General features: G+C 38.3%; 1 protein-coding gene across 3 annotated transcripts in view; it reads left to right on the top strand.

The window, feature by feature from the left end:
- Positions 1–27,577, top strand: part of khdrbs3 (KH domain containing, RNA binding, signal transduction associated 3) — a 165,628-nt gene that overhangs the window by 70,474 nt on the left and 67,577 nt on the right. For all 3 annotated transcript variants that reach the window (XR_006013512.1, XM_042012453.1, XM_042012452.1), the window contains exons 3-6: positions 8,829–8,945; positions 17,759–17,905; positions 18,814–18,953; positions 25,541–25,721. Coding sequence is in view for 2 of the 3 variants with exons in the window: in XM_042012453.1 (XP_041868387.1) it covers positions 8,829–8,945; positions 17,759–17,905; positions 18,814–18,953; positions 25,541–25,721 (585 nt within the window). In the remaining variant the exon portion in view is untranslated. The remainder of the gene's footprint in view (positions 1–8,828; positions 8,946–17,758; positions 17,906–18,813; positions 18,954–25,540; positions 25,722–27,577) is intronic.

Here is a 27,577-nt window from a genome sequence, read left to right as displayed (position 1 = left end):
ACAAGTTTTCAAATTCTGGATGTAGTCGCTAAAACCTCCGCTCAGTGAAGGTCAGTAATGCTATCTTGGAGGATAGTTTGGTCCCAGACTGCGGAGATATGCGTACAGAATCTCATCTTGATATCTCTCTGCAAAACCGCTGACTTAAATGATTACAGACATTGTTTTTCTAGTTAAGCTGATACCATCCCACGCCATCACAATGCCTCATATAGACTCAACATTCCTCCACAAGTCCAGTTTCTAGTGCACATGTTGACGCCACCAGTGCAAATGAGCCTGCGGGTGAAAGGCAGTAAACCAGTCAACAACTGAACAACAAAGGAATAATCAAACAATCACAAATTTATTTTGTGTTTATTTTCTATGTCAAAGTAATAAATAAAAATGAAGGTGATTAGTATGATTAGAGCAGAAATCACAGCACAAATGGAACTGCTTGCAAAGAAAAACACAGTGAAAGAAAACATCCAAGTATTCGAAAAAGTAAAACTAAACTTATTTAAGCCTTAATTTACATGCTTTCTGGTTTTGTGGGGGGGAATTCTCAGATTGTTACACGTTAAAGAGCTTGAATTAAAATTATGATATAATGTTGACAAGCACTAACTATGCTACACTTTCTATCTGAGGCTGATCTGAGTCACCTAAGTTCACAGCTAAAACCATTTGCTTTGACAGCTTTGATAAGTAGGGCCACTAATACGCTGTTTAGAGCTTCAACAAGCCACCAAAGGAAGATAAATTCAATTTGTTCTATCTGACAGGTAGCAAAGGCAAGAGTGATCGGTCTGAGTTGAATGGGTTTTCTCCTGAGCCGCAAGCATCACCTTTGGCTTCTGGCATTGAAGTGGCAAAGCCATTTTCCAAACAGCCATTTAAAAAAAGTTAAATCCATCCCCTGGAAACATAGCTTTTTATCAAAATGAAGCAGACAAGGACACCAAGTGGCAAGTTCCAGGCTGTTAGCTTTAATAAAGTAGAGCGGTGTCTGATGATTTTTACAGATTTCTTTAGAACTTGTGTGATATTGTAAGACTGATGATATTGTAGTGTGAGTTACATGTCTTTGTAATAAAATCTACAGAAACAGAATAAGATTTTAAATCTTAATTTAACCATTATGACACATCATGTTACACCTACTCAAGAAGTAAGAAAATCCTGCCTTTTCAACATAGATGCATGATCAGAGCTCATCTGTACATCGCCTGGATCTCTGGGCCCTCTCCCAGAGAGCATCTTTAGGCTGAAAGCACCACAGGCCATTAGTGAGGCGTAAGGAGTCCCACTGGTTTATTTCCAGTTCCGACTGTGGCTTTTCTCTGTGCTGGGAGTGGTGATTTATCCTTCTGCTGCCCTGCTGTCCTCAGCACAATTACTATGCACTGGCTTTCTGTGAGCACAGCTTCAACAAAAGTCGCAGAAATGCATTCAGCAAATGATGAGAATTTGTCAGATGTGCCCCCCCCCCCCCCCCCACCCCCCCCCCCACCCCCCCACCCCACATCCACTCTCCCTTGGCAACCCCACCCCACTTTCAGGTTAACTGTGATTAATCATACATCCTCTCTTTTCCTGTGTCTGCTGTCTTCCTAATGATCCACATGATGCTTTGGCTCGGTTTTTGTTTCAGCTCTATGAACGGGAGAAGAATTCAGATTCTGCCTTATTTATTTTCTCACAAACAACAACACAACAGAGCAAAAGGTGTCATTTGATTAAACACACTTTGGTGTACAGAAAGGAGCAGCACAATCCTCTTACATCGTCTAAAGATATGAACCCATGCAGAATTTCAGGCAGGTTTTTGTAAGTCGCATAATCCCTTGTAATATCTAAAGCATTAGCAAAACCCAAAGCACACAAAATCACAGTAGATTTTGATATTTGATAAACCATACGGATTACAGCTATTTGTTCAGTAAGACTGATATATTCAGATTGTCCATACAAGGAGATGTGTGTGTACTTACTGGTGATTTGTTTTAAATGTTCAAATTAAGACCTCTAACATTTGCATCATCTCTTTTTAAATAGTCTGTAAGCAAAAATAGTCTCACGCAATGCCAGCAAATTCCAGCAAATTATCTATAAAACATGTGCAATACATGGGTAAATTGTTCATTCATTATCTACTCCTTAGTCCATTAAGGGTCGTGGGTAAGCTGGGGCCTGTCCCAGCATTTAACAGGTGAGAGGCAGGGTACACCCTGGACAGGTCACCAGTTCATCGCAGGGCCAACACAGATAGGGACAAACAACCAGAGAACCCAGAGAGAACCCACGCATACACGGGGAGAACATGCAAACTCCACACAGATAGGCCACCACACCCCAGGTTTGAGCTCCACCCCCAGCCGAGTCTCGAACCAGCGACCTTCTCACTGTGACCAGGATGCATGGTAGTGTGATGCTAACCACCACACCACAATGCATCCCTTAAAATTTTTGCCATGGCAAATTCAATAAAGATTACAAATGGCTTCTATTATCCTAATTATTACTGTTTTTTATATAGCTAAATAAGTAGCAATTTGCTCACTAATGTCCTAATTTATTTTCTTTTTTAACCCCCTGAGGTCAAGAGTGTAACTGGCTGTTTTTCTAAGGTGATTTATTTAATTTTATAAACAGTTTACCTTGCCTTGTATTAACACATTGTATTAACACACTGTACCTAAATTATGCAAACGATATCAAATCCTAATAGGTAAAAGTGTATTTATTTACAGTGAAAACCACAAACATCTCAAACGAATAATTTTTACAACTTAGAATGCAAAATTAAATTATAAATTACAGAAACGTATATGCAAGTTTAATAAACAATGTTATACACAACTATTTATATTAAAATAAAAGAACTTCACATTAAGTAGTCGTATAATTGTATTGACTATACTTACACAAGCTATACACTACAAACATACTAAATGTCACAAATCTCAAAATGCGCCATCGCTGTCTCTGTCACAGTCAATCCCACAACTTTCCCTTCTTCCTCAGCATCTGTTGCCATTTCATTCATTTGACCAGCTGATGTAGTGCATTTCTACCATTAGGGAAGAGGGTGTCAAACACTTTTCTGCTTACAAACACTATAGAATTGCCCACTTGTATAGTTTCCTTTTGCACCAAATACGCATGAATTACAACTGCAAGTTTCAGAAAAAATCATTGTCAATTGTTCATTATAACTAGTTTTAGTTGAGCTACAAGCACAATTTAAAGCCCCACTTCTGAACTTTGAAAGGTTTTTACACCTTGGCGGCCCTTAACGAAGGCTACCTCAGCAACTGTCTTGCATCCTGTCTCTTTCTCTAAGTTCTCTCCAGCCAGTAAAAGTCTTTCCAGTGGTGACTCTTATCTTACCTCTTTCCGTCATTTTTTCCTCCCTTCCTCCAGCATTTCCTCTTGCATTTCTGCAGCAATGATGCATGTTAGAAATGTGTGTTGATATGCAGTTGCTGGTGTGTGTCGTATGCTGTAAAGCAGCTTTCACATGATGCCCAGGGCTGGAAAAGTAAGTTACAAAGTGTGCTCAAGGACAGCTCCATTAATGTGCAACAATAAATGCCAGTGTGCCATCAAAAATTATAAGTTTTAAAGTTTTTGGCTAATTGGTTGCTCTGCACAAGGCAGTGAGGTAGCATGCTGGATTTAAATTTAACCCAAGACCAGTGAGCCTTTTTTATGCCTTTTTAAAAAAAGATTTAATCTCTTTCTATTTCAATGTGTCCTTGGCAGACAACTTTTCCTAACAAAATCTAATTAAATCTGCATTCATTTCTGATTCAGTCTTCTCGATTTCCTTCTTTAAAAGTTCTTATTTTTATTCTCAGTTGATATGGTTTTTGCAGCATATTACTGTGAAAGCAGCAGAGTGATGCTTTGTTCTCATTCAGAAAAACATGCTTTTCTGCTGGTACAAGCATTTTTACCCATTGGCGAGGTAGCAGTAGGGAGTCGGTAGACTGAGATATCTCAACAACCATCCAGGACACAGTTGGCCGATACACATCCTGTCAGAAGGACGAAAGCTGTCGGATCGCAGAGAGATTTCTGCTGTGCAATCCGCAGACCATTGTTCGAGGGATGGCACAGCTCAGCGTTCAAGGCTTCATCCAAGTGGAAATGATGGATGCGTCCGACTCCGGTTTAACTTGGCACATTTCCTGACACTCTGTTTGCCCCGGTGCTGCTGCCTCCTTTGATGATCCTTTGGTAAACTTGAATCCATTAGAAGGAGGACACATTTTTTGTTTCCTGACGCAGCAGTTTACTCAGTTTATTTGGAATTAGTTGTGCAGATTGCACAAGTGCAGCTGAAATGATTAAGATGATTGAAGAAGCATGCAAATATTAGCATTAAAGTCTGCACATGCTAATATTAAACTTATATGCGTCATACATATTAATCAGTTTCAGCTTTTCAGGAGACTCATTCTGATTTGCTAGTTGGTATTAGCAGAGAGGAATTAGGATGGTATTTGCTTTGAGGCGAAAGCCGAGGACGACTCTGCATGAAACATGATCACAGCCAGTCACAGGACATGGTGTAATTACAAAAAGCTGAAGGAGCATACAGTAGCTGAGAAATGTTGGAGTTCAGCTAGGCCAGGATAAAAACCCAGCAGTCAGTTACGGCATTAGAGCCAATCACTAAAGCTTGTCTCTCAAATCCCTCACCCAGGAATTGGCAGGAGTTTCCTAATAAGCACTCGCTTTCTGAACAAAAGGCAGAGGAGATATAGGTGAAGGGCAGAACAAAACTGGCTGTTTTTTTTCTTTGTTAACCTCCTGCTCACTAATTGATGACCTGGATAGTGGAGGGAGACAGCTGAATAACTCACCGTTATAGGAAAACATAGAAGGTGAAGAGCGGGGGTATTGCTCCCCTTTTTGTCTTTCTGACTATATCCAGCTGCTGGTGGAGTTCTGCTTAGTCGCTGCTAAGGTTACATGACTTTGATGGGTGTCTGCACACAATATACCTTAACATTTAAATCATAGCATTGGTGGTTTTATGACTACAAAGCAGTAACCTTGTGAAGCGATCTAACCTGGAAAGCCTTTGATGGAAGGTGAAGAGCCAGAGGTGGTCAAGTTCACTGACAGCACATGAGGAGATTATGATAATGTTGCCCATTAAAAATGCAAATTTAGATATTCCAATGCTTCTGGGGAAAAAAAAAATCAATGGACGTCAGGAGGGAAATGTTTCAGAAAAGAATGCAGCCTGCAGCATCAGGACTATCATAACCTTTATATCATGCAATCTTGAAGAATAGTCACAATTTCCTACACATGGAGAAAAAAGAAATGATGTCATTACCCAAAGGTACACTTCTGAGAAAAGCACCCTATAAGGTGCTGAAATGGCCCTTCATCTAAATACTCTGGGCTATTGTTAAATTTTAAAGGTGCAGAATTATCACTGAATGTAGATAATTGTATCTTAAATAACAATGAGCTATAGGCAAATAAGTTAAACTCCTGGTGGGCTGCCTGGTGATGGGATCTTATTACAGCTGCAACAAGAGGATTCTCATTTCATATATCAGCAACAGCCTTACATGTTCTCCCTTTGCTTATGAGGTTTGGTCTGGGAGCTTCTGTATCCTCTCCTTGTTGAAGCTAGTTATTCTTATATATTGAATTCCAGTTAATACAATAATACATTTCATTGTTTCACGGTTACCCTCCAATGTTGCATTAAGGTGGAACATGACACCAATGGGGCTCAAAATACATTTTAAAGGTGCTCCGGTGCGCATGGGCAAAAACAAACAAACAAACAAAAAAAAAAACAGACTTGCACATAATTTTGTAGGTAAACAACCCAAATTTGTAAAATATTAACCTTTAATTTAATCTTATAAAAACTACAGTATAAAAGCACATAGTTTTTTTAACCACTGAGTGCTATAGAATCTCCAAAGTTTATTAACATAAGGACAAATCAGCTATGGTTTTAAGCTGCTTTGGAAGACTGAATGTTTTGGACTAAAGAAGCTGGTTAACATGTTTACTCTAAATGTAATAATAATACATTGTATACTTATTGTATACTATTATACACTTAAAATATATTGTATAATTATATACACCGATATGGAATCACAAAGTGCTCACAGGGTACAAAAAAAACAGAAAGAATTATAAAAAGATTTAAGACATACGTTATAAGCAAAAAACACAATAAAAACATTAAAACAGTAATAAAGCCCATTTTTAAAAGCCTGTTAAAAAAAACACACACACATCTAAGTGACTTTTAAATACATCAACAGTGACTATGCATCGAAGGGAGTGAGGAAGAGCTTTCTATAACCAACAGCAGGTGCCACCCATAGTCTTAATATAAAAGATGGACGGAGCCTCCATGACGTCACCCGTAGGTTTCTGAAGAGCTCAATTGAAGCTCATTGGGCGGTTCCCAGCATCGTCATCTTGGTGGCGTCATGCGTGTAGTCATTACTGGAAAATCCAAAAATGGCAAAGAGAGCTGAGAGGGGGACTGTGAAGGTGGGGGTGGATGATTGACATCCATCAAACTCAAGAGCTAACCAAGCTAACCTGGAGCTAACGGTGGCTAACCAGCTAACAGAGGTAGGTGGGCTAAAGCTAAGGCGCACTGTTAGCCGGCTAAAAACCGCGTTTGTGCTGCACTCTCCCTCCTTGCCGCGGATATTGGATACCTGTCAATCAAAAGGACACGCCCCTACATTTGCTGAATTTTAAGACTAGAAAAATAATATCCAAACAGATGAGTTAGAAAAAAAATCTCCCCCTCACAGTTGTCATAAATGTAAACTTGACCTATTAATCCTAAAATGTTTATTTGTACCAGGCTTTAAACATGTTTATTTCTGCTGTGAAGTTACTCTTTTTAACATGGGATTCTATGGGGATTTGCTCTGTTTTGGAGCCAGTCCCTAGCAGATGAGGGGTGAACTGCAATTTTTGCACCGCCGCATAGGCTTCACATTTTACTGGCAGAGATTGCCGCTTGGTGCCACCACCTTAAAAGAACCGCCACCTTGTGTCTTAAAATGAGTTTGTAACCACAAGTATGATTTGGCCTGAAACTGGGGGTTGGGGTGTAGATCTGAAACAGGTCACATAAACAAGAAGGAAAGTATAAAAGTTATTTTAAAATATATTCAAAATTCACTGGTAACCAGTGAAGGGAGGCTAAAACAGCGTAATATGGGTCCGTTTCTGTGTGTCCCAGTTAAAAGCCTTGCAGTGTTCTGGATAACTTGAAGGCAGTTTATCTCCTAAAATGTCTGCTGCTGTTTTCTGTAACTGTTAAATACAAGTTCAGTATGCCACACTCACTCACTCTAAATATAGATCAAATGTAGACCACAAATACATCAAATAGATAAAATCCCCCCAGTTGAACTTCATTACCATCTGCTTAATATTAATAGTTCCTCCCCATGCTGCTAAAATGAACCCTAACAAGTCAGGAAATGGACAAAGAACATCTGAGTGTGTCCTGCAGTCTGTTACTGGCAAGTAAGCAATAGATGCTTTTGGTAGTTTGAGTTGTGGTGTCTAAGATGTTAAAATGAGCCCAAAAGATTGGCATCAAATATGTTATTTCAAACCCTTCCTAAGCAAGATTTGTGTTTAGTCAGCAAAGATTAATAACTTGTATAAACCCAATGTCATCTTGTCCAAAGAAGATGAATGTGCTTCAGGTATTTGCGTGTAGTGTTGTGCAACAGTCGTGAACCATCACACAATTCTTCATATTTTTGGAGAAAACATGGTTTGTAGCTAAGTCGTCTGTTTTATGCTCCATCCCTTAAGTTACAAGTATTTTAATGCAAGAATGATCCATAGTTCAGAACCAAATGGCTTAAAAAACAAAACACACATTCCTTTGAAAATCAACATGAACAGACAAAATGAATGAAAAACCTGAAAGCAATAATTATTACTTACAGCACACTTCAATAAAAGTAGTAAAAGTATGGCTCCTTCAAAGACAATAAAACGAGATGTGGGGTGGCTCAATAGTTTTGCACCATATTGAATGATCATGTGTTGGGATAATAATATATGCTTTCTATAATATAGATCTAACTGATAGTAGAAGCTTGTTGCCAATACCAAGTGCACACGATACATTACAACTTCTTTTTTTCCTTTGGGGAAATACATCTCAGATTGAAGTGCTGTGCACGTACACTATAAGGGCTTCAAGTAAAAAGAAAAAAATAGCCAGGATCTCTCTCAGTTTCAATTTCAGTGTTTTACTGTCCTAAATCTCTGGAAATAGGCTTTTTGCTGTTTTATGAATTGTTCTCAGACTTTTTTCTTTTCTTTTTTTTTTCCTTGGGTTTCTTATTGTCAGGTAACACCTCGGCTTCCTTGTTTCAGAGCAATACTGGTGGCACTACTACAGGCTAAAAAATATAACTTAAACCTCCTTTGCAAGTTCTGTAAGTGTAACATATTTTAAGTATTGAATAATAAATGCAGTGGAAAAAAATCCTGGTTCTTAATCCTACAACAGTTCAAGCAGTGTTTGTTTTGTTTTCAACACATCCACGTAAATGAGACATATGATCACAGACTTAAATAGAATTAACAGAATAGTTCAATCAAACTGTGCAACAGCAATAGATCAACATAAAACCATCTTCATACTGTTAAATATTGCAACCAACGAAAAAGCTGACACTAAACTGTGAATGAGACTCCTTAGATACGTCTCCTCTCTTATCAATACACAAAGCATTTTTATTAGCGTCAACCTCAAGCACAGAGATTCTGTCTGATCGACGTTTTCTCACCTTCTGTTGCAGTTTAACTTTGTGGGCAAACTCCTCGGGCCACGTGGGAACTCGTTAAAAAGACTACAGGAGGACACCCTCACAAAGATGTCAATCCTTGGAAAAGGATCCATGCGAGACAAAGAGAAGGTAACCCTGCACTCTGATATCTCTGTTTCTTTTTTCTTTTCTTTTTGCAGTCACTCTTTTACCTGCACATCATCTTATCTTACTCTGCTAAACTTTGACAGGGTTTGAAGGTGAGATGACTTTATGCTGTGTCAGCTCTCTTATAGAAGAAAATAAAACATGTAAGCTTTCTGACATTTTTTGTTGATGCTGTAAGTGCAGATGTCTTAATTATTGAAGCTACACCATGCAAAAGGTCTATGTATTGCCACTTTAAAATCCAAAAGATCAGAGGTTTTTCATTTCTGTAGTTCTTTTATTTCCATTAGCTTTGAAAGATGCAAATACAGGATGTTTACAGTCAGTAAACAAACTGGAACAATGAATAAATTATCACAATGGATTCATATAAATTTGATAATCATCTTCTAAGCTGTAAAATGATTACTCTGAACCTTTAATATTAGAGTCTAATTAACTTTAATTTATTTGGAATTTAAGAAAAGATTATTTTTTCTAATCATGCTCATTATTAAAGTGGCCACCCTTTTATGTTCTCTCCATGATAACTTAAAGTAAAAAGGATCTGAACATTTCTGTCCTTTTATCTGTTCATCTTTGGTCACACCAGTTTGATTGACAGCTCTTGGGCTTGCATGGGTTGCATTTAAAGTTGTGCCAAAACAGATACAGCTTGAAAACATATTTCAAAAGTTTATGGAAATGAGAACATCTTGAGGATCACCAAACACATCTGACATCCTTCAAAGCCTGTCAAAGCCGAGCAAAGTGCACACAGTCAAATCAAGTGCAGAGCGAACACGAAACGACACATCATCCAGATCGATGCTTTTTGTTTTCATATAAGCTGAGATGCTGGATGAGAGTAAACGTTGTAATGGTTTGAACTCAAGGATTTTGTGGAGAAAGTGTACAGTTGTGTGAAAAAGAAAAAAATCTCTTTCACTCGTCAGGTTTTGGATAAAAGGATGTATTAAAAATCACCTGGTTCTTTGCCAGGAGGCAAAAACTACTTCAATCGCAGCAACACATGATTTGTGATACTTAGTCATCTGTTTGTTGATAAAAACTGAGCCGAAGTACAGAATGCAGTGTGAAAACACAAAGTCTGCTCTTACTGCTTCCACAAGAGCTGCTAACCAGATGCACTTAATAAACCGATCATCACCTGTGTAAGCATATCTATAACAGCAGAGGTTTGTCAGTTTGCTCAGGTGTGTTAACACAATGCCATGTGTGAAAGACATCAGCAATGATCTCACTGAAACAATTCATGCTGCATGTAGTAGCACAGTCCAGTTAAATGGCTTCTATCATCCACGATCATGTAAGCGCATAAAGAGAGGATATAAATGGGTCTAAGAGCTGATCTTTGGCAGCAGAATTGATTATACACCGGACTGTTTAACTGGGAATAAATGGACTTCACTTGGCTCGTCTGTCTCTCCTCTCCCTCTGTTTGTCAGAGGTGATTTGTTAGAGCCGATGATTCTTGCTATCATACAGCACATTCATTTTGATTACCGTGATCAATAGTCTTTGATAGTCGACTCCTCTCAAGTACCTGCAGAAAAGATCTGTCATGGAGATGCGCTGACCTCTGCAGCCCTCACTTGTCTGCACATATTCAGTTTGGAATTTATGACTGGCAGCCTTCCTGTCAGGGACAAGCTGCACAGGGCGTCGTTCTCTTGTTTTAAGAGTGTTAAGGGATACACCCAAGATGCAAAACTAATGCTTTATGTTCAGCTGGTTGCTGACTTTCTGTTTTTAGCTTCACAGCGTGTGTCCTTGTAGTTGTCTGTACACATTTGTAGTTAGAGAACTGGGCCAATGCGGCGCAAAGGAGGGACCCAAAGGCTTTTTCAAGGCAAGTAAATACAGCACAGCTTTGTGTTTACAGAAGCTCCAAGTGATATGAAGTTGGTTTTAGCCACATTTATTTCTATTCATTCATTCTCTGTACTGCTTTATTCAAGCTGGAGCCTATCCTAGCATTTTAGCAGGTGAGAGGCAGAGTACACCCTGGAGAGGTCACCAGTCCATCTCAGCGCCAACACAGAGAGAGACAACCATTCACTCACGCACTCACTCCTAGGGAGAATTTAGAGGGACCAATTAGCCTAACATGCATGTCTTTGGACGTTGGGAGGGAGCTGAGGTACCTGGAGAGAACCACGCATACACAGGGAGAACATGCAGATTCCACACATGTTCAAACTTCCCCCCAGCCAAGGCTCAGACTAGCAACCTTCTTGCTGTGGGGCTGCGGTGCTAACCACCACACCACCGGCAGCCCACATATTTATTTCTATCCTGATAAATTTAATGGTGTACTGTACTTCTAGGTTGCACCTACCTGACAGTAAAAGAGCTCATTTACAGATTTCACCCTGTGCAATGCATTAAATAGAAATATAATTGTGTGTTTCTACTTGAAGTGAAACAATGCAATGTTCTGTACATCATACCTTTAAGCATATGGCACTGTGAGAGCTGATATAATTGCCCAAATATTTACTTCTGGGGAACCTTGATCTTGTGCTGACAAGAATGTGATTGCACAGAGGTTGAAAGGCTCTGAGCTGTCGGAGTCTGAGTCTCCCCGCCTGGTTATGGCAGCTCAGTAGTTCCTGCCGCTTTCAGAGCCGAATGATATAATGGCATCTGCATTCCCAAGCCCCCATCCCCCGAATCCTATGTCAGTTGACTGTGAAGTTGAGAGTTATGTCAGTGAATCTATGTCACTCTGGATATTCTCAGTTTCCTTAACTTGCCGTTTATGTTTGAGCATGAACTTTGGACCGAGTGAGCTCTTCCCCAACCAGCCCTGTCATTTTTACTATCCACACATCCTGCTTTCATTCTACATGTCACTTACTTTGTTTACATTTTCTATGTTCAGCGTTGTCAGGCAGTAGCTTGAAAATGACAATGCGCTAACGTAAGCACGCAGCCAGTGGATCTATAATGCATCATGGAATACGACACGTAGCGATAGCACTGCCAGGTCAAATAAACACCTGACAAACTGACCAGTAAGTTTTCATTCATACCTTTCTGTTACCTGTACCAATTCACCCATCAATCCATCCATTTTCTCTACCTGCTTATTCCGAGAAAAGGTTGTAGAAACTGTTATTAGGTGAAAGGCAGCTTTTTCTGTCGCTGATCAGGGGTCTCTATTACCTTAATTTGTTCACTAATTCTAATATATGAACAAGGAGCCAGACATTAATATAATTTGAAGCTTTGCATCATAAATCTCTTAAAGCAAAGTAACATCAGGAAATCCAATAGCTGGCCAGATGATCAGATTTTGCGGCTCACAAATTCTTTGGTCGCAAAGATCCATGGAAAAACCAATAGCCTTCAACTGGACATTGATTTGTCACTTGTTAGCCATGTTAAATGTTTATGCTATTTGTGGGGCATGTCTCGACAGAACAGTCACAAATGTTGACCTCTGTTCTGAATGCAGCTGGGAGCTGTGTTCGCTGCTGCTACTGCTGCGTGAGGACGAAGCCTCGTATGAGTGCTTTTGGACTGGGAAGGGTCTGCGCAGCACCCACTCCTCAGAGGGAAGAGTAAACTAAATTCATTCACATCAATCGAGTCAATCTGACTCTGTGGTGGTTAATGTATATGAAAATGATGTCTCCTGCTCTCTGAACCACTCTTTCACAATCTCATGAAATCTGGCACTGTCATCTTGGAATAATCAACTGATGGAATAAACTGGTTATTCAATACATTTAGGTAGTCAGTTGAGCTCATTCTTTGGACACAACATTTCTGAACCTAGACCTGACCAAGAGCAGCAGCCCCATATTATAGACTACCCCCAAAATCTAGGATGGTAGTCGCTAGGCATGATGCGTGCATCACTTCACCCACCTCTCTTCATACCCTGATGCTCACATTACTCTGGAACAGGATAAATGTAGATTCATTAGACCACATGACCTTCTTTAATTGCTCCAGAGTCCAATCTTTATGCTTCCCAGCAAACTGTGTGTTTTTTTTTTTTTTTTTTTCCGTAGTAGCTTAAATGATAAATGGTTTTCGTAAAAGCTGTTCAGCTATTTAGTCCCAATCCCTTGAGTTCCCTTTACACGGTACATGTGGAAATCTTCTTATTTTCACTACTAAACATAGCCGTGACAATACTGCTGTTTTTATTTTATTTTTTTTTATTTGATTTCACCAAATGTATAATCGTAAACGTATAATTGATTGCAGCCATTCAGGATTTTTGTTTGACCACATTTCTTCCTCAAACATAATAGTTCCCTACTCTCCTTCCAGTTTCTATTGTGATAGACAGTTATTAACACAATTTTAGTAGTTTGCATCCACAGTAGTTTTGTGGTAGTTGAGGATTATTTAGTTCAGTTGGTTGCAGTTCTTATGTTTTGCCACTAGATGTCACTGTATCATACATCCTTAACCTTTAATAATAATTATACTGCCAAAAACATAGCATATTTTGCATATAGAAATTGTAAGTGGACTATGAAAAAATACAATAAAAAAGACACAAAAAGACTCCGAAAGTCAAAGAAAATTCATTTTTAATACCCAGATAACTGTAAAATCTAATGAACAAAAGCTGAAAATGCTTATTTAGAATAAACAATAGTGATTTGACTGTGAAGTTGAGAATTGTGGATGCAGAGCTGTTGGGGACTGATGTATTTCCAGGCTGCATGTCAAGGTAAGAAAATATCTGGTTTTTGTGTCTATAAGCCACTTCATCTGTCAGAAGCGCTGATGAACAGGGCTGATAGTGAAATGTAGTTCATCACAACTGCAGATGCATCATCTGCCATACAGAGAGAATAATAGAATTTTCCACTGTCTATCCCTAAATACTTCACTTGAATGCCAATTTCCGTGGAATGCACGAATCATGGCATTTTGGCTTATTCAGAGCTCTGGCTGCAGTAGCTCCTACATCCGGAGTGCTGTGTTGCCCTGTTTCCAGGGTGAACAGCTTTTCATAAGCAGATTTACAGAGAAAAAAGTAAACAGAAGGAAGATGCTGCCAATAGATATGAAAAACAGACAGCTGTAATCTCTTGCCCGGGGCTGCTTAGCTAGTAGCTAACTCTGCTGGATCTTGTATGTTTCTGTGAGGGGTCACATCATGTATGAAAACTGCTACAGTATCAAATACGAAAGATGCTCACACTTACAGCACAGACTAGGTTAAATCACATTTTTCTAACATTAGACTCATTTCCCTTTTTATCTGCTTTTTAGTTAAAAGAACTTTATAATGATTGATTTGCAATATTTCTTTTCCATGCAAATCTACCCTAGAACACATGAAAAGGAAGAAGAGACAGATCTACAAGCAGTTGTATCTTCCCAATGCACTACTTGCACACTCTGCTCAGCATCAGCAGCTCCAGCAGCTCTGGTGTGATGCGCAGAGAAACCTCTGCTTGTAGAGTACAGATTTATTGGAGAAATTAACATATCATTAACATACCACAGACACTCTTAAAAGAAGGTTATTTATAATTGGGTGACATCAGAGACACTAGTGCACATGGTGCTGGAGAGGGAAAAGGGGAAAAGGAAGTTGCCGCATCTGGAATTGCCCTGGAATTGCTCTAGAGAAGGTTTTTCATTTTTCTTTTCTTTTCTTTTTTTTTTTTTTTTTTTTTGTTGAAAAAGAGAAACTGGGACGGCAAACCTGTTGTTTCCCTTGTATGATGTGGTGGGGGACATTTGGGCTTTTGCTGTCCTATTTCTCACCATCAGTAACATTTTACTGGCCTGCTTCTGGAGAGTGCGAGCCGGGTGAGCGTGAGCCTGTTCAGGGCCTCTGATGTTTACTTGGTATATTCCTCTGTTGCAGCCTCAATGCTTCAGGCCTCTCCAGATGGAGGTGGAGAGGACTTTGCTTTCTGTGAGAGTGAAACTAAACAACAAAATGCAAATTTCCCTGAGGACTCTCTAAAGGGATTAATAAAGTATTTCTTTTCTATTCTAATCTATTCTAAATAAGGAAAAATTACATGAATTAAAGGCATAATGTTTGATAACAGATATTTAAATGGATATCATGTGCACTGAAATGACTGAAAACGGAATAAGCTCACCGTCCACTTTACTAGGTCCACCTTTTCAGTTGCTTGCTAACACATAACTAATCAACCAGCCACATGGCTTTAACTCAGTGCATTTAGTTATGTAGACATGGCAAAGATGGCTTACTGAAATTTAAACTGAGCATCAGAATGAGGAAGAAAAGGGGATTTAAGTGACTTTGAACATGGTATGGTTGTTGGTCTGAGTATTTCAGAAACTACTGACCAACTGAGATTTTCACACATCAGAGGTCAGAGGAGAATGGGCAGACTGGTTGGAGTTGATAGAAAGGCAACAGGAAGTCAAATAACACCTGGTTCCAATCAAGTTATGCTAACTACCATCTTTGAACACACAGCACCTCCAACCTTGAAACAATCTTCTCCTGATCGTCACCTGATCTCAGTCCAATAGTGTTCTATCTTCCTTTGGGATGTGGTAGAATGGAAGATTGTCATCATGGATGTGCAGCCGACATAACACCTTGTTAAATACAGCCATGAGAAATTAACCCATAAGAGCCTGATGTGACATATTTGTTATATACAGTTTCTAAGACATTTTGCTTCAATTTATGGTATAAACTTTGCTCAAAATCGTCTTGAACACAATCTGATACTTGTCTTCTGCCCCCTAATAGATACCCAGAAGCAGAAAACCACATTATAACATTTTAAAAATATCACATGGTAATGGTAGATGATTGAAACTACTATTAGTACGAACTACTGAATGGATTCTCAGAACATTTTTATAGGAATTTGCTTTGCTCAAAAAATTAATGCCTTGTCTTTGGTGGACCCCATTACATTTTTAGTTACCCCATGGAGTAGACCTTTGTGGCTTTAAGAGATTACATGAATTATGCTTGCATTGTTTTTTTTTTAACTAGACAATACATTGTTTAAACTAAAAGACTTTCATTAAAATAATTTATCTATATGGGCTCAATATCATCTGCAGTCTTTTTAGGATGGCAGATATAATAATCTGTCCACAACCACAACTTATTTCTCATTTTTCAGTAACCAGTAACTAATTACCTAAACCAGGGAGCCAACACCTAAAGTTACAAGGTTAAAAAGTATTCAAAGAGCTCTACCAGTTTAAACTGTAACACAGTTCCTTTAACACAGCTCTTTACCAATGTAAGGCCAGTTAAGGAACTCTTACTTTACAGGCCCTTCCAGTGAGTTTTTAGTCCTGACATATTATGACCAGCCAGATGACGATTGCTGAAGCAGTTTCCATCTCATGTTTCATTGCTTACAGTCGTCGGCTAGATCCATAGCTGGGTTCAGCAACAATACTGTAGAACCTCCACGGTCCTCTGATTAGTGTGAAAGGGGCCATAAATAACAACAAAGTGTTGGATAAATTTGGCATAATCTAGCACTGGATATACCGTAATTCACCAAAGACTGAACATGCTTTCTCAGTATTTACTGTACATCCTTCTATCTACTGGAAAGATCAAGAAATCAATAGAAGTCATTAGGATTTATTTTCTGACGGTCATCAGTGTCTCCACCAGGACAATAGTCAATCCATGTTGTTACTGTCAAGTTACCTTGTGGATCAGGTGATATTCAGAAGATATTTAATTTGCTGTCAGGGATAACGGACAGAAGGATTCTGCTGGTATTTATCTGATCGTTTTTGTATATTTACTAATGTTTTTTTCCCCTCCTCAATTCAAAAATTCAACACAGCATAATTTACTAAAACCTCTCCATCCAAAACAGCCGACAGTCTCGATTACAGGTGATCTCATGACAGTTTCCTGCCCTTCAATGTTCGGGCGAAGTAGCTCAGTGAAATACAACAGCCATGTCTTGGAAAAAAAATAAAATAAAATAAAACCCTTTCTGATGTTGGTTTCTTTGTCATTGGATTACTTTTTATGGCAAAGTTTAACATTGTCGTGGAAACGAGAGGCAATTAAGGACATTAAAGCAAGAAGATAACGAAGCACAATCCAAGTTTGCAACTCAAACATCCAGATTTTCTGGTCAACACATAAACGTTACATTTAGTCAGTGAAAATCTTCACCCTGGAGGACATTTCAAAAAGGTCAGCCTCACTGAAAGGGGGAGTATATGGTTTTTAGACACTTCACTGGTTGGGTAAATAATTTGGAATTATTTACTTTATCTTATAGTATTCAGACAATCTGCCAACAACTTTCAGCCAGTCACTTGACTATTTCAGTCTCTGTTTCAAATTTTTAAACATGATAATTGGATGTTTATATGAACAGTCGATAGTTTCTCCTATCAAATATAAATCAGAACTTTAATTTCCTTCTAGAACTACCTAATCGATGTTAGCACGGTCAACTACATTAGCTGAAATTGAACAAGCAGACGAGAAATCACAGTGTTTGTTTCATAATGTTTTATGAGGACAGGCTGCTATGGGGAACAAAAGCAATCAGTTAAATGTGACACGTGCAATTGCAAGGATGTTATGGATTGCCTGTTTGCAGAAGTTCACAGCAGCACTCATCAGTATTTTGTTTTGTTCCTCTACAGCATCGAAGGATCAAACCTCATTATGTTAGCAGTTATGGAAAAACTCCCAGCAGTAAACCCTTCCTGAAATATAAAACAATGAATATTCCTCTGTGTGACAGCTTACTTGTGGTAGTTCTAGAGACAAAAGACCTTCCCGGTGTAAGGACGTCTTTTTTTTCTCTCTAAACCATCAGGAAGAGGAGCTACGACAGAGCGGCGAGGCCAAATATCACCACCTGAATGAAGACCTGCACGTCCTCATCGAGGTGTTCGCCCCGCCGGCCGAGGCCTACGCCAGGATGGGTCATGCTCTGGAGGAGATCAAGAAGTTTCTTATACCAGTACGTTCCCCTCACTCTCACACACACACAAACACACACACACACATCTGACTTTTCCTTTTTCTCCTACTGAATCTCCTTTTAGCTGCTCTTTGGCCTCAGCCAACTCATTTTCAGCCTGTCTGCAGCAAAGTGAATAGCAGTGGAGACGACTCGCTCTTTCTGTCTGTAACTTGAACTGTAATTCTGTCAGAGCCTTTGGAGTGTGTGTGTGTGTGTGTGTGTGTGTGTGTGTGTGTGTGTGTGTGTGTGTGTGTGTGTGTGTGTGTGCGTGTGGGCGGGTGTGTGGTAAGTTGTGGGTTTAAGAGGAATAAAAGAAAGCAGGAGTGAATCTCTCAGCGTGGACCGAGCCCTTCCCAGCAGAACCATTCTGCACAGAGCTTATTTACTCTTCCTCCATTCATTATGGATAATCTTTCCGATGCTCAGAGCTATAATAATTTACATTTCATCATTAATTATGAGCAGATCCTTAAAAACAACCCCTTCAATATTAGTGCTTCCCACTGTTTCAAAAAATGTATTTATTAATTAAGCTGACAAATGACAATCATATCAGTCAGTCACTCTATCATTAAAGAGTGATTTCCTTATTATTTATGTGTTTTAATATAGTGCCAAAAAACAGCTGTATGAGAAGATAAAGGCAAATAGGGTCCTGAGGATTTATCGGTGGGAGATCTACAATGTTTTGTGGCTTTAAAAACAGTGGTCACGGCAATACTGTAAAGTACATTAATTAGATATTCCCGGGGCTGTAGCCTTGGAGATAAAGGACGTAATTTAATACTATGTAATTGAAAGCAAGTCCATTGCTGTCTCTCTCTCTCTCTTTCTCTCTCTCTCTGTCTCTCTCTGTGTGTGTGTGTGTGTGTGTGTGTGTGAACACTGTGCCTCTGTGTGTGCAGGATTACAATGATGAGATCAGACAGGCCCAGCTGCAGGAGCTCACATACCTGAATGGCGGCTCTGAGGATGCCAAGGTGCCATCGGTCAGGGGCAAGTCGGCCGCCCGTGGAAGAGGGACACCTGTTTCAGGGCCTCCCAGGTAAACATACATGTTCATACATGTGTTTGTGTGTACATGTGCATGAAACACACTTCGATTCAGCTTGGAAATGAGTATTACTTACAGTTAAGAAGTGACTGGGAAGGCTTTTTGTCTGTAAATGGGTGTGTACGGTGTCCTGTTGCATTATTGGAGTTAATGGTGTCATTTACAGTTACAGCACATTTACAGCTTTCTTTATTTAGTTATCTGTAAAGCTGGCTTTATAGCAAGGTTTAATGTGTTATTTATAGATTATGAGACACTGGAGTTAAAAGATACATGTTTTAACCCTTTCTTGACAGAGATGCCAGTTTGTTTGTTTTTTTTTTCTTTTTCTTTTTAGCCTGGAAGAGTTTTTTTTTTTTTTTTTTCCAGTTCAGTACACTTCATTTATATGGCACTGATCCATAAGAAAAGCCATCGCATTTTCAATGCAACTTATTTCCAGTGCTTTTGAATTAGTTTTAGTCAGTCTTATGACTAAGTTGTCACTGGTTTTAGTCATAATTTAATCATCTGAGTCAGGTCAGTTTTAGTCAAATAAATTAAATATCATAGCTGACTAAATCTACAGTAGACTGTCAATATGATATGAAGTGCAAGTTTAGTGATGGCATCAGGGTGCGTGAGGATGAAGGACCCAAATGCAGGATGAAGGAACACAAGACAGGCAGACTTCAAATACAGATGTTATTTAATGAAAATATTGGCTGGACAGAACAACAAGTACACAATGCAAGAAAACAAGAATTTACAAGCAACCACTGGACAAAGATACAAGTCATGAGGAAGGATGATGACAAAATGTAAGGATGAGTGACAAAAATCAGGCAAAAACAAAAGAAACCAGGGCATATACACTGGAGAAGGACTAACCAAATGAGGAGCAGGTGTTGTAATCAGGAAATTAAGACCAGCTGTGCAGTAAGTAAAGAGAACATGTACAGGAGGGTCAACTCCACTAAATGAAACAGGAAAACACAGGGCTAAAAGACATAACAAAAAAATAGACAATGGTAATGTAAGATTCATATAGTATTTCATGCATTGGAGTTTATTTGATTTAATGTGTTATATATTTATTACAGCGTTGACTATTTACATATCTGTGTTTAAATAAGCAATCTTTACAAATTAGCTCTCCCTATTTGCAATTTAAAACAAGAGTAACAGTTTGTTAAATCTGCCTATATTTTTCTCTATTTACCATAGTTTAGCCCCTCCTAGCTTCTGATTGGCTAGCACCGTCACATGGGGGTGAGAAAAAGGAAGTGTTTGGTTGTTTTGGAGTTTTTGACATGTGGAAAAGAGTAAAGTGCTGCTCAACAAGTAATCCGTCTCCATCTGTTGTTTATCCCTCTAGAGAGTGGACTACCCACCACATATTGAACCCTCACATTACAATAATTTGATAAATAAAAAAAAATCCAATTCATTATAGTCCATTAATGATCCATTTCAGCTCACTACACTTATTGTATAATTCTAAAAAAAAAAATGTTGGCTAGCAAAACCAAACATATCTGTGTGTCTGTTTATAATTAGTCACTACTTTGGAGGCTTTGGAACTGTAAAAAGGATAACTGAAGTAAGCAGACAGGTTTTCTAGCTTTTTAGTGACATGTCATGGTGTTATTTTCTTAGTAGTAACACCTACTATTCAGGATGAAGGCTGCAAGGAGCAGAAACTGTGCACAGAATTTCCTGACACAATGACCAATGTAATGAGAGTAATTAAAACTTTAGCCAGGAGATTGGATAGTGAGACCCCCCTTTTGCAAGACTTTGACACAGTTTACCACCAGCCAGCAGATACATTTTCTCGTTTATGTTTTCACCAAAAGCATCTCTTTGCATCATTTTGACTTAAGTTTGATGATAAATACTATCACACTTTTCCTAACAGTTAATTGGGTGTTTTGGAAAGCTTATGCAAAGCTGTAAATAGTGTCAGTTAATACTTGTCCTGCTGAGCGGAGACAAAGTGTATAATTTTCCTGCACTGATATGCGATTCTGTCAATAGGAAATAGCAGCTAAAATATAACTTAGAACAACAAACCAGACAAAAGCTTCCCGTTTAGCTGTTCGGCATATTTTACAAAAATGAATGGCATAAAATCGCTTCATCTGAAGGCAGGAAAATGAGCCATGGTCTTTCTAACTATGCTGACTGTTTGCAGACCTCAGCAGGAATCACAAAAAGCAGACAGACACTGTGGGTGATTGGCACCTACCTTAAAAAACCAAACCACTGCTGTTATCATTTAAAGTTGTTGTTGATGGATCTTTTCACATGGTTGCTTGTTCACTGGATATTTTTTTTTACTATTTTCTGTACCAAATTTAAATAAATAAGAGCCTAAGCATTTAGTGAAGCAAAGTGATTCAAGTCTACTGTACACAGAGCTATTAGAAAAGCTGTAATTTTAACTGGAAAACCTTTTTTTTAATCATTTTCCTCATGCAGACAGCAATAGAAGTGCAATTTATATGTCTGGTTATATCACAGGCAGACAATATTAACCAATTTAACAAAGAGCCAATCAATATTATTATGCTGCGAGCATTTCTTGCTTTATTACACAAGGACTTTTGTAGGCACTAAGTTTGTTATTTTGCAGAGTAATTGGAGCTTTACAACCAGTAAACTGCAGCTAACTCACTGTGGCTGTTTTTTTTTTTAATCTAATAATTATCAAAAAAAAAAAAAATGGATAAACAACTAGGTTTGGTAGAGTGGAAGCATTCAGTGACCTGATTACTTATTATATTAATCAGCAGCAGAAAGTGTTTGGTTTGCTTTCTCAGTAACTTAAAATAGCTCTGATGTAAGAGAGAAAAGCTGTTATTGAATGACTGGCTTGAATTTCAGTCCACTGAAGTGTCATGCAGTTTGTTGCCCGAGCCTTGTGGGATTATAAGAGATCTACACTTCATATATCGACTAACTTTCCTCCAGCAAATAAATAGTTTCCAGCTGGCTGGTCTCATCGTCTCAGTCACATCCTAAACACAAGATGACTGTTTTAAGTACAAAGGGCAGCAAAACTACTGACAATAATATACTGACCTTCCGTCAAACTTCATACAGTTAGGACTTCCTATCGCTTGTGATCAATATTTAGTGAACACCGTTGAGATGTTTCAAGATCTGGACAAACCTCAATTTAAAAAATTTGTTTCTTGAAAATAAGTAAAATTTTCAAACTTTAAATAAAATCATCAGATTTTTTTGTACAGTTACCAGAATAAAGAAAAAAGAAACAGAATAAAAACCTGCAGTGGCAATAGCAAGCCACCAGGGCTTTTACAATGTCTACACATTTGTAACACCACAGTCCTGACTGTAGAGGATGTCAACCGATCACCACCACAATGTTAATTTACTTCAGTTTCTATGACAACCCCAAGTCTACTCAATTCTAAAGAAAAGTATAAAATGCAAATAAAAGCAATTACAGAATTAACTCGCATAGACCTATATTGTATTCACAGTAGGCAAGGCAAAGAAAATTTATTTATGTAGCAAATTACATACACAAATCAATCTACATAATAACAAGAAACAGTTAAATAACAGAATACATAATGACTTATAATAAATACATCATTATCCTCATCATCAACATAATTATCATCATCATTGTACATATTGAAGAATATAGACCCCAAAAGAAAAACTCATTATCTTGATTAAAAGTGGTAGCAAATAAAGTAGTTTTAAGAAAAAAATTGTTCCATATAGTAAGATCATATATATATATATATATATATATATATATATATATATATATATATATATATATATATATATATATATATGTGGGTGTGTGTGTGTGTGTGTGTTTGTGTGTTTGTGTGTGTGTATTAAAAACAATACTTTGGCACACAAGAAGCAAGAGCTGAAAACTTTTCAACTTTCCCTTTTTTGGTCTTTGTGAGGATATGCTCAGCATTCTCAATTAGTTGCAGTTGTCTTAGCAATTATTAGAGAGATCTATAAAAACTCAATTAGTTAAGCCTACTGAAAACAAATGCTTGAATAAATGTTTATAGATCATGTTGAAACATCAGTTCCCTTATTCTATGTTCATCCCGTGGTACCTGAAATAACTTGTGGTTTAATATGACTATGAGCTAATATAGCTAGCTCAGAATCCAAAATGACACCAAGATTTCTTGCTTAATTAACTGATTTTAACATCGCTGACTGAAGCTGGGCACATATAGACAATAATTATACTGTCCATAAAAGAGCCATGGGGAATCCCACATCAAGATCAATAGTTACCAATTGACACAAACTAGTTACTTCCTTTTAGTAGAATATAGAAGCGCGTTAATTTTGACTATTTTAATTGAATTATTAGCTCATATTTTGTTTGTTAGCATGGAATTTCCCAATTCTGAAAATCTGTTGACAGTGTTATTTACTTATTTACAAAGTGTTTTAGATTGTTTTGGTTGTTGTGACACATTATTCTGAATTTGCTCCACATTTTATTTAATTGCAGATTTGCAGATAGCTGAATCTCTGCCCAGCTTTACTTATGAGAGACTCTGCCTCTATAAGGTGCTCTTTTTTACCCGGCCATGTTATTAAGCTGAAGTCTATTCTCCTAATTAGTTACAACCCACTCCTCCAGCCGTTTATTTTATACCTCTCACTTTTCCAGTCTTTCATAGCTCCTGACTCAATTTTTTTAAGAGGTGTTGTTGCCCTCAAATATAAGCTCATATAATATTTTTCATGAATTGAAAATATCCCTTTTTTTTTTTAACATGTTTTCTATGTTCTATTGTGAATAAATATTGATTTATGACATGGCAAACCATTGCACTCTGTTGTTATTCAAATTTTACACCTTGTCCAACTTTTTGGAATTGAGGTCGTAATTTATGTTTATTAGGGTGGATAAGCAAGCAGATTTATGCCACCTTTAATAGTATAACAACACTGATAATTACAGTAATGCAGTTTCTGTTGACTACAAAAATTAGGGAAGCAAAGACGCTATTCTAAAAAAGGCTTTATATGCAAATGATTACCATTAAATTTCTGCTACTCTCCAATCCCTGTAAACCCACACTAATTCTAGTCCCTCTGAGACCTCACAAGCCGACAAATAAAAATATTCATGACTGTCAGATAAATTAAATGCTGGCTGCACCATCGCCGGGCTTTAAATGAGAAAGGAAAAAAGAAAAAAGAATTGTACTGTTTGCTCTTTTTGTTTATATAAGAAAATAAATTTCTTTCATTGGGTTTTGAGATAAACAAGGTCACCGAGATGAAGTGTTTGTCTTGCTCTGAGATAGAATATAATTGGCAGTGTTTTAAATTATAATGTAATTAGCATTTACCATGCCTCATTTGAGAGCTAGAAGACAGAGGTCCCATCGCTTCCTACACAGGAAGTTTACTACACGTATTCACATTCACATATGCATGATTTTAATCAATACTCTGAACAGGGATTTTACCGCCTCTCTTTGCTTTGAGCTGCTGCTAGAATTCTGGCTCTTAAAAGGGAATTAATTGTCAGTACTCATTTTTTCTTTCTCAACCACATTCCCCACTGCCATAGTCAGACAGTGGGAGTTTTTTTTTTTTTTTTTCTCTCTCTCTCTCCCTCTCTTCCTGCCCCAAATCTTTGGATGTTTCACCACACCCTCATTCAAAGCTGCTGAAACAGAAAACATAGAAAGCAAATGATCCACACGGCAACCTTGGCGGTGTGCTGCTGCTGCCTCAGATCAGTTAACTTCATCTAACAAAAAAAGCTCAGCCGGTGTATAAAATCTACCAGACCACAAGGTCAGATATTCCTTGATTCATAGAACAGGCCTTTTCATTAAAGAACAGGTTAAGAGTCTGCCTGTGTATTCATCTGGAAGACTGTAAACATCTGTTTTCCTTTTCCTATAGATTCCTTCATATATATATTAAAAGTAGAACTTGCATGTTACCTTTTTAAATCTTAGAAGATAAAATATCTTTTAAAAATTGATAGTGAAGGTCTTTTTAAGCCTGTTAGAGTCCAAACACAAGGTTTTGCTTCAACACAAAGCACACAAACCACATTTAGGCCAAACATTTATTATAAAACATAGAGAAATGCCATTTTTTCATCTACATTTTTCTTAATAGACAGGAAAGAAACTCAGCCACAAGATGTGGTGTGTTTTGAGTACTAAACATGACTCACTTTCTCTCGGCTGGAGGAACATGCCCTCCGCCTGCGCTGTTCCTTTCTCTACACCCACACCTATAACCTGCCTGCCGAATGGTCCATATTCATCATTCCTGTAGTCAAGTTATTCTGGCCAATGTAGGAAGTTATAACTGGACTGAAAATAGATGAAGCAACTGACTGCAAACATCATACATTATGGCAGTTTATAATGAAGATGAATAATGTACATCTCATATTAATGTAACATCAACAGTAATGCTTTAAAGCTCATATAAACATGCAGAAATCCCCCCAGCTTTGCATACATATCTCCAAAAGCTTTTGTTTTTTGCTGTTGTTTTTTCTCTTTCATCTGAGCTGGGATGATTTCTGTGTCTTGTGTCAGGAGTCGTGGAGGAGTACCTTCCCTGCATGCAGCAGTGCCTCGAGGAGCAGCACCACGAGGAGCCCCACTCAGCCGGGTACCATCTTCCAGAGGCAGGGGGGTCCAGAGAGCCAGAGGGGCTCCTCCAGCTACCGGCTACAGACCGGCTCCTCCCATAGTCCAGGACACATATGGTGAATATGTAAGTACAGCAGCATTAAAACTATCAAAACAAATATATTAATTTCATAAATATGACTAGACTTGGACTTAGACCCCCTTTACAAAATGGCAGACTAAGAAAACAAACAAATTATTGAAAGAAAAAACCTGTAACCTCTGATTCAGTTCAGTTAATTTTAGTTCAGTCATATTTAATTAATCAAAAAAAAGCTGAAGCCTCTGACTAAACACACTTTGTTGTTTAATAAATAAAACTGTATTAATGCAAATGATTAATGAATTACATTGTAATAATATAGGATAATTCTAAATTAATGTATTTATTATAAGTTGATCTCAACTAATTCACCTCTGTGTTTCATTTATTTATTTATCTATTTTGACCTAGTTAGAATAATTAAGTTTCATTCAAAGTAAGAGGAAAGTAACTGTAAAAATGTGATTAGGTTAGATCAGATCGCTATTTTTTTGCACCATAAATATATTCTCAACAGCATTTTTTTTGTATTTCAATGTTTAAATATCACAATTATTGTCAGTTCATTAAAACACCCGATTGTTAGAGGCACTGAGTAGGAGAGATTTCCTGCACTGGTCCATAATGCAGCACATCAGAAGAAGCTTCTGTCTGAACACAGTTTGTCACTGTGTTGCACTGAGTTTGTACAGATTTCTTCATCATCTAGCAACTTTTGCAGTTTGTTACATACATTCGAGGATGCCATAAAGACACTTGGACACAACTGAAGTCTTCAGATGGTAGCCAACCTTCACCAGGTTTTTTCGACCTTGAACCGAACATTCCTTTTTTGACAGGTCAACATTGGTGGTCAAATCAGTGCACATCAGCTACAGGTCTCCAGCCCTCCTCCTCTCTTTTATGCCACAGCCAATAAGAAGCTCTTTCTGCTACTTTACCAGTCACAAACAAAGCTGACTTTTATCCTTCCCAATTACTCCATGTGCAGTGAGCACCACAATGGCTTAGCTGGGAACAATCTACACTCCTCTTCTACAAGAAACAGCCATGTTTGTTTTCTTGCCTTTGAATTTCTGGACAATGTCCTTATATCTGAGACTGTTCCTCAATTGGACTTCCTTGCAGCCTTCCTCCCAAGGCACAGTCACTTTCACCAAGATAGCTTTCTTTGCCTTCTCTGACCAGATTATTATGTCTGGCCTCAACAGTTTCTGCACGATGGGTGGGAAACGCAGTTTCTTTCCTAAGTCTACTCTCATCTCCCACAGGTACTCAGACAGGATGTGGTCGAGTGTGCCATTACCATGCACACTGGGTTTTCCCCCAAGCCTCACTTTCCACACTGCCAGATTTGCAGGTGATAGAAAGGTGTCATACATCGACCTCAAGAAAAAGCTTATATGGAAAGGTTCCAGCCTCCAGAGTTTGCTCTATGTGACTCTTTTTTTGGGAAAGGTCCCATTTTGTCCACATTTCCTGGGTTGCCAGTTCCACAGCCTTTGCTTTCTGTGCTTCTTCTACCTGCTGGGAATGAGATGCCAGATGCCACCCAGCACAGATACTTTCTACCTGCCTGACTGCAGTCTCTGCTACCTACTTGTGGCTGCCTGTGTTGTTATCCCAGCCTTGCTGAACAGCTCAACTCTGGAGTCCCTGAGCATCATCTCCACCCTGCACTTTGCCACCAAAAATGAGATGTAAGCCCCCACAGCTGTAAAACTAGGAGGGAAGCCAAGCCAGTGCCTGAGATATTAATTCATTTTCCCTTTACACTCCTTCAACTGCAAGTACTAGTATCTTGTACTGTTAGTAGCCATTTTAGCCTTGGCAATAGTCCATGCTGGTAAATCCAGGCACTGAACTTGCCAGGCAGTCCTGATTTGTCAATCTTTCTC

Source organism: Melanotaenia boesemani, chromosome 17 (genome assembly GCF_017639745.1).
Source record: "Melanotaenia boesemani isolate fMelBoe1 chromosome 17, fMelBoe1.pri, whole genome shotgun sequence".
Taxonomy (NCBI): domain Eukaryota; kingdom Metazoa; phylum Chordata; class Actinopteri; order Atheriniformes; family Melanotaeniidae; genus Melanotaenia; species Melanotaenia boesemani.
The sequence above is the reverse complement of the archived record's forward strand: the minus strand, read 5'-3'. Positions and strand labels throughout refer to the sequence as shown.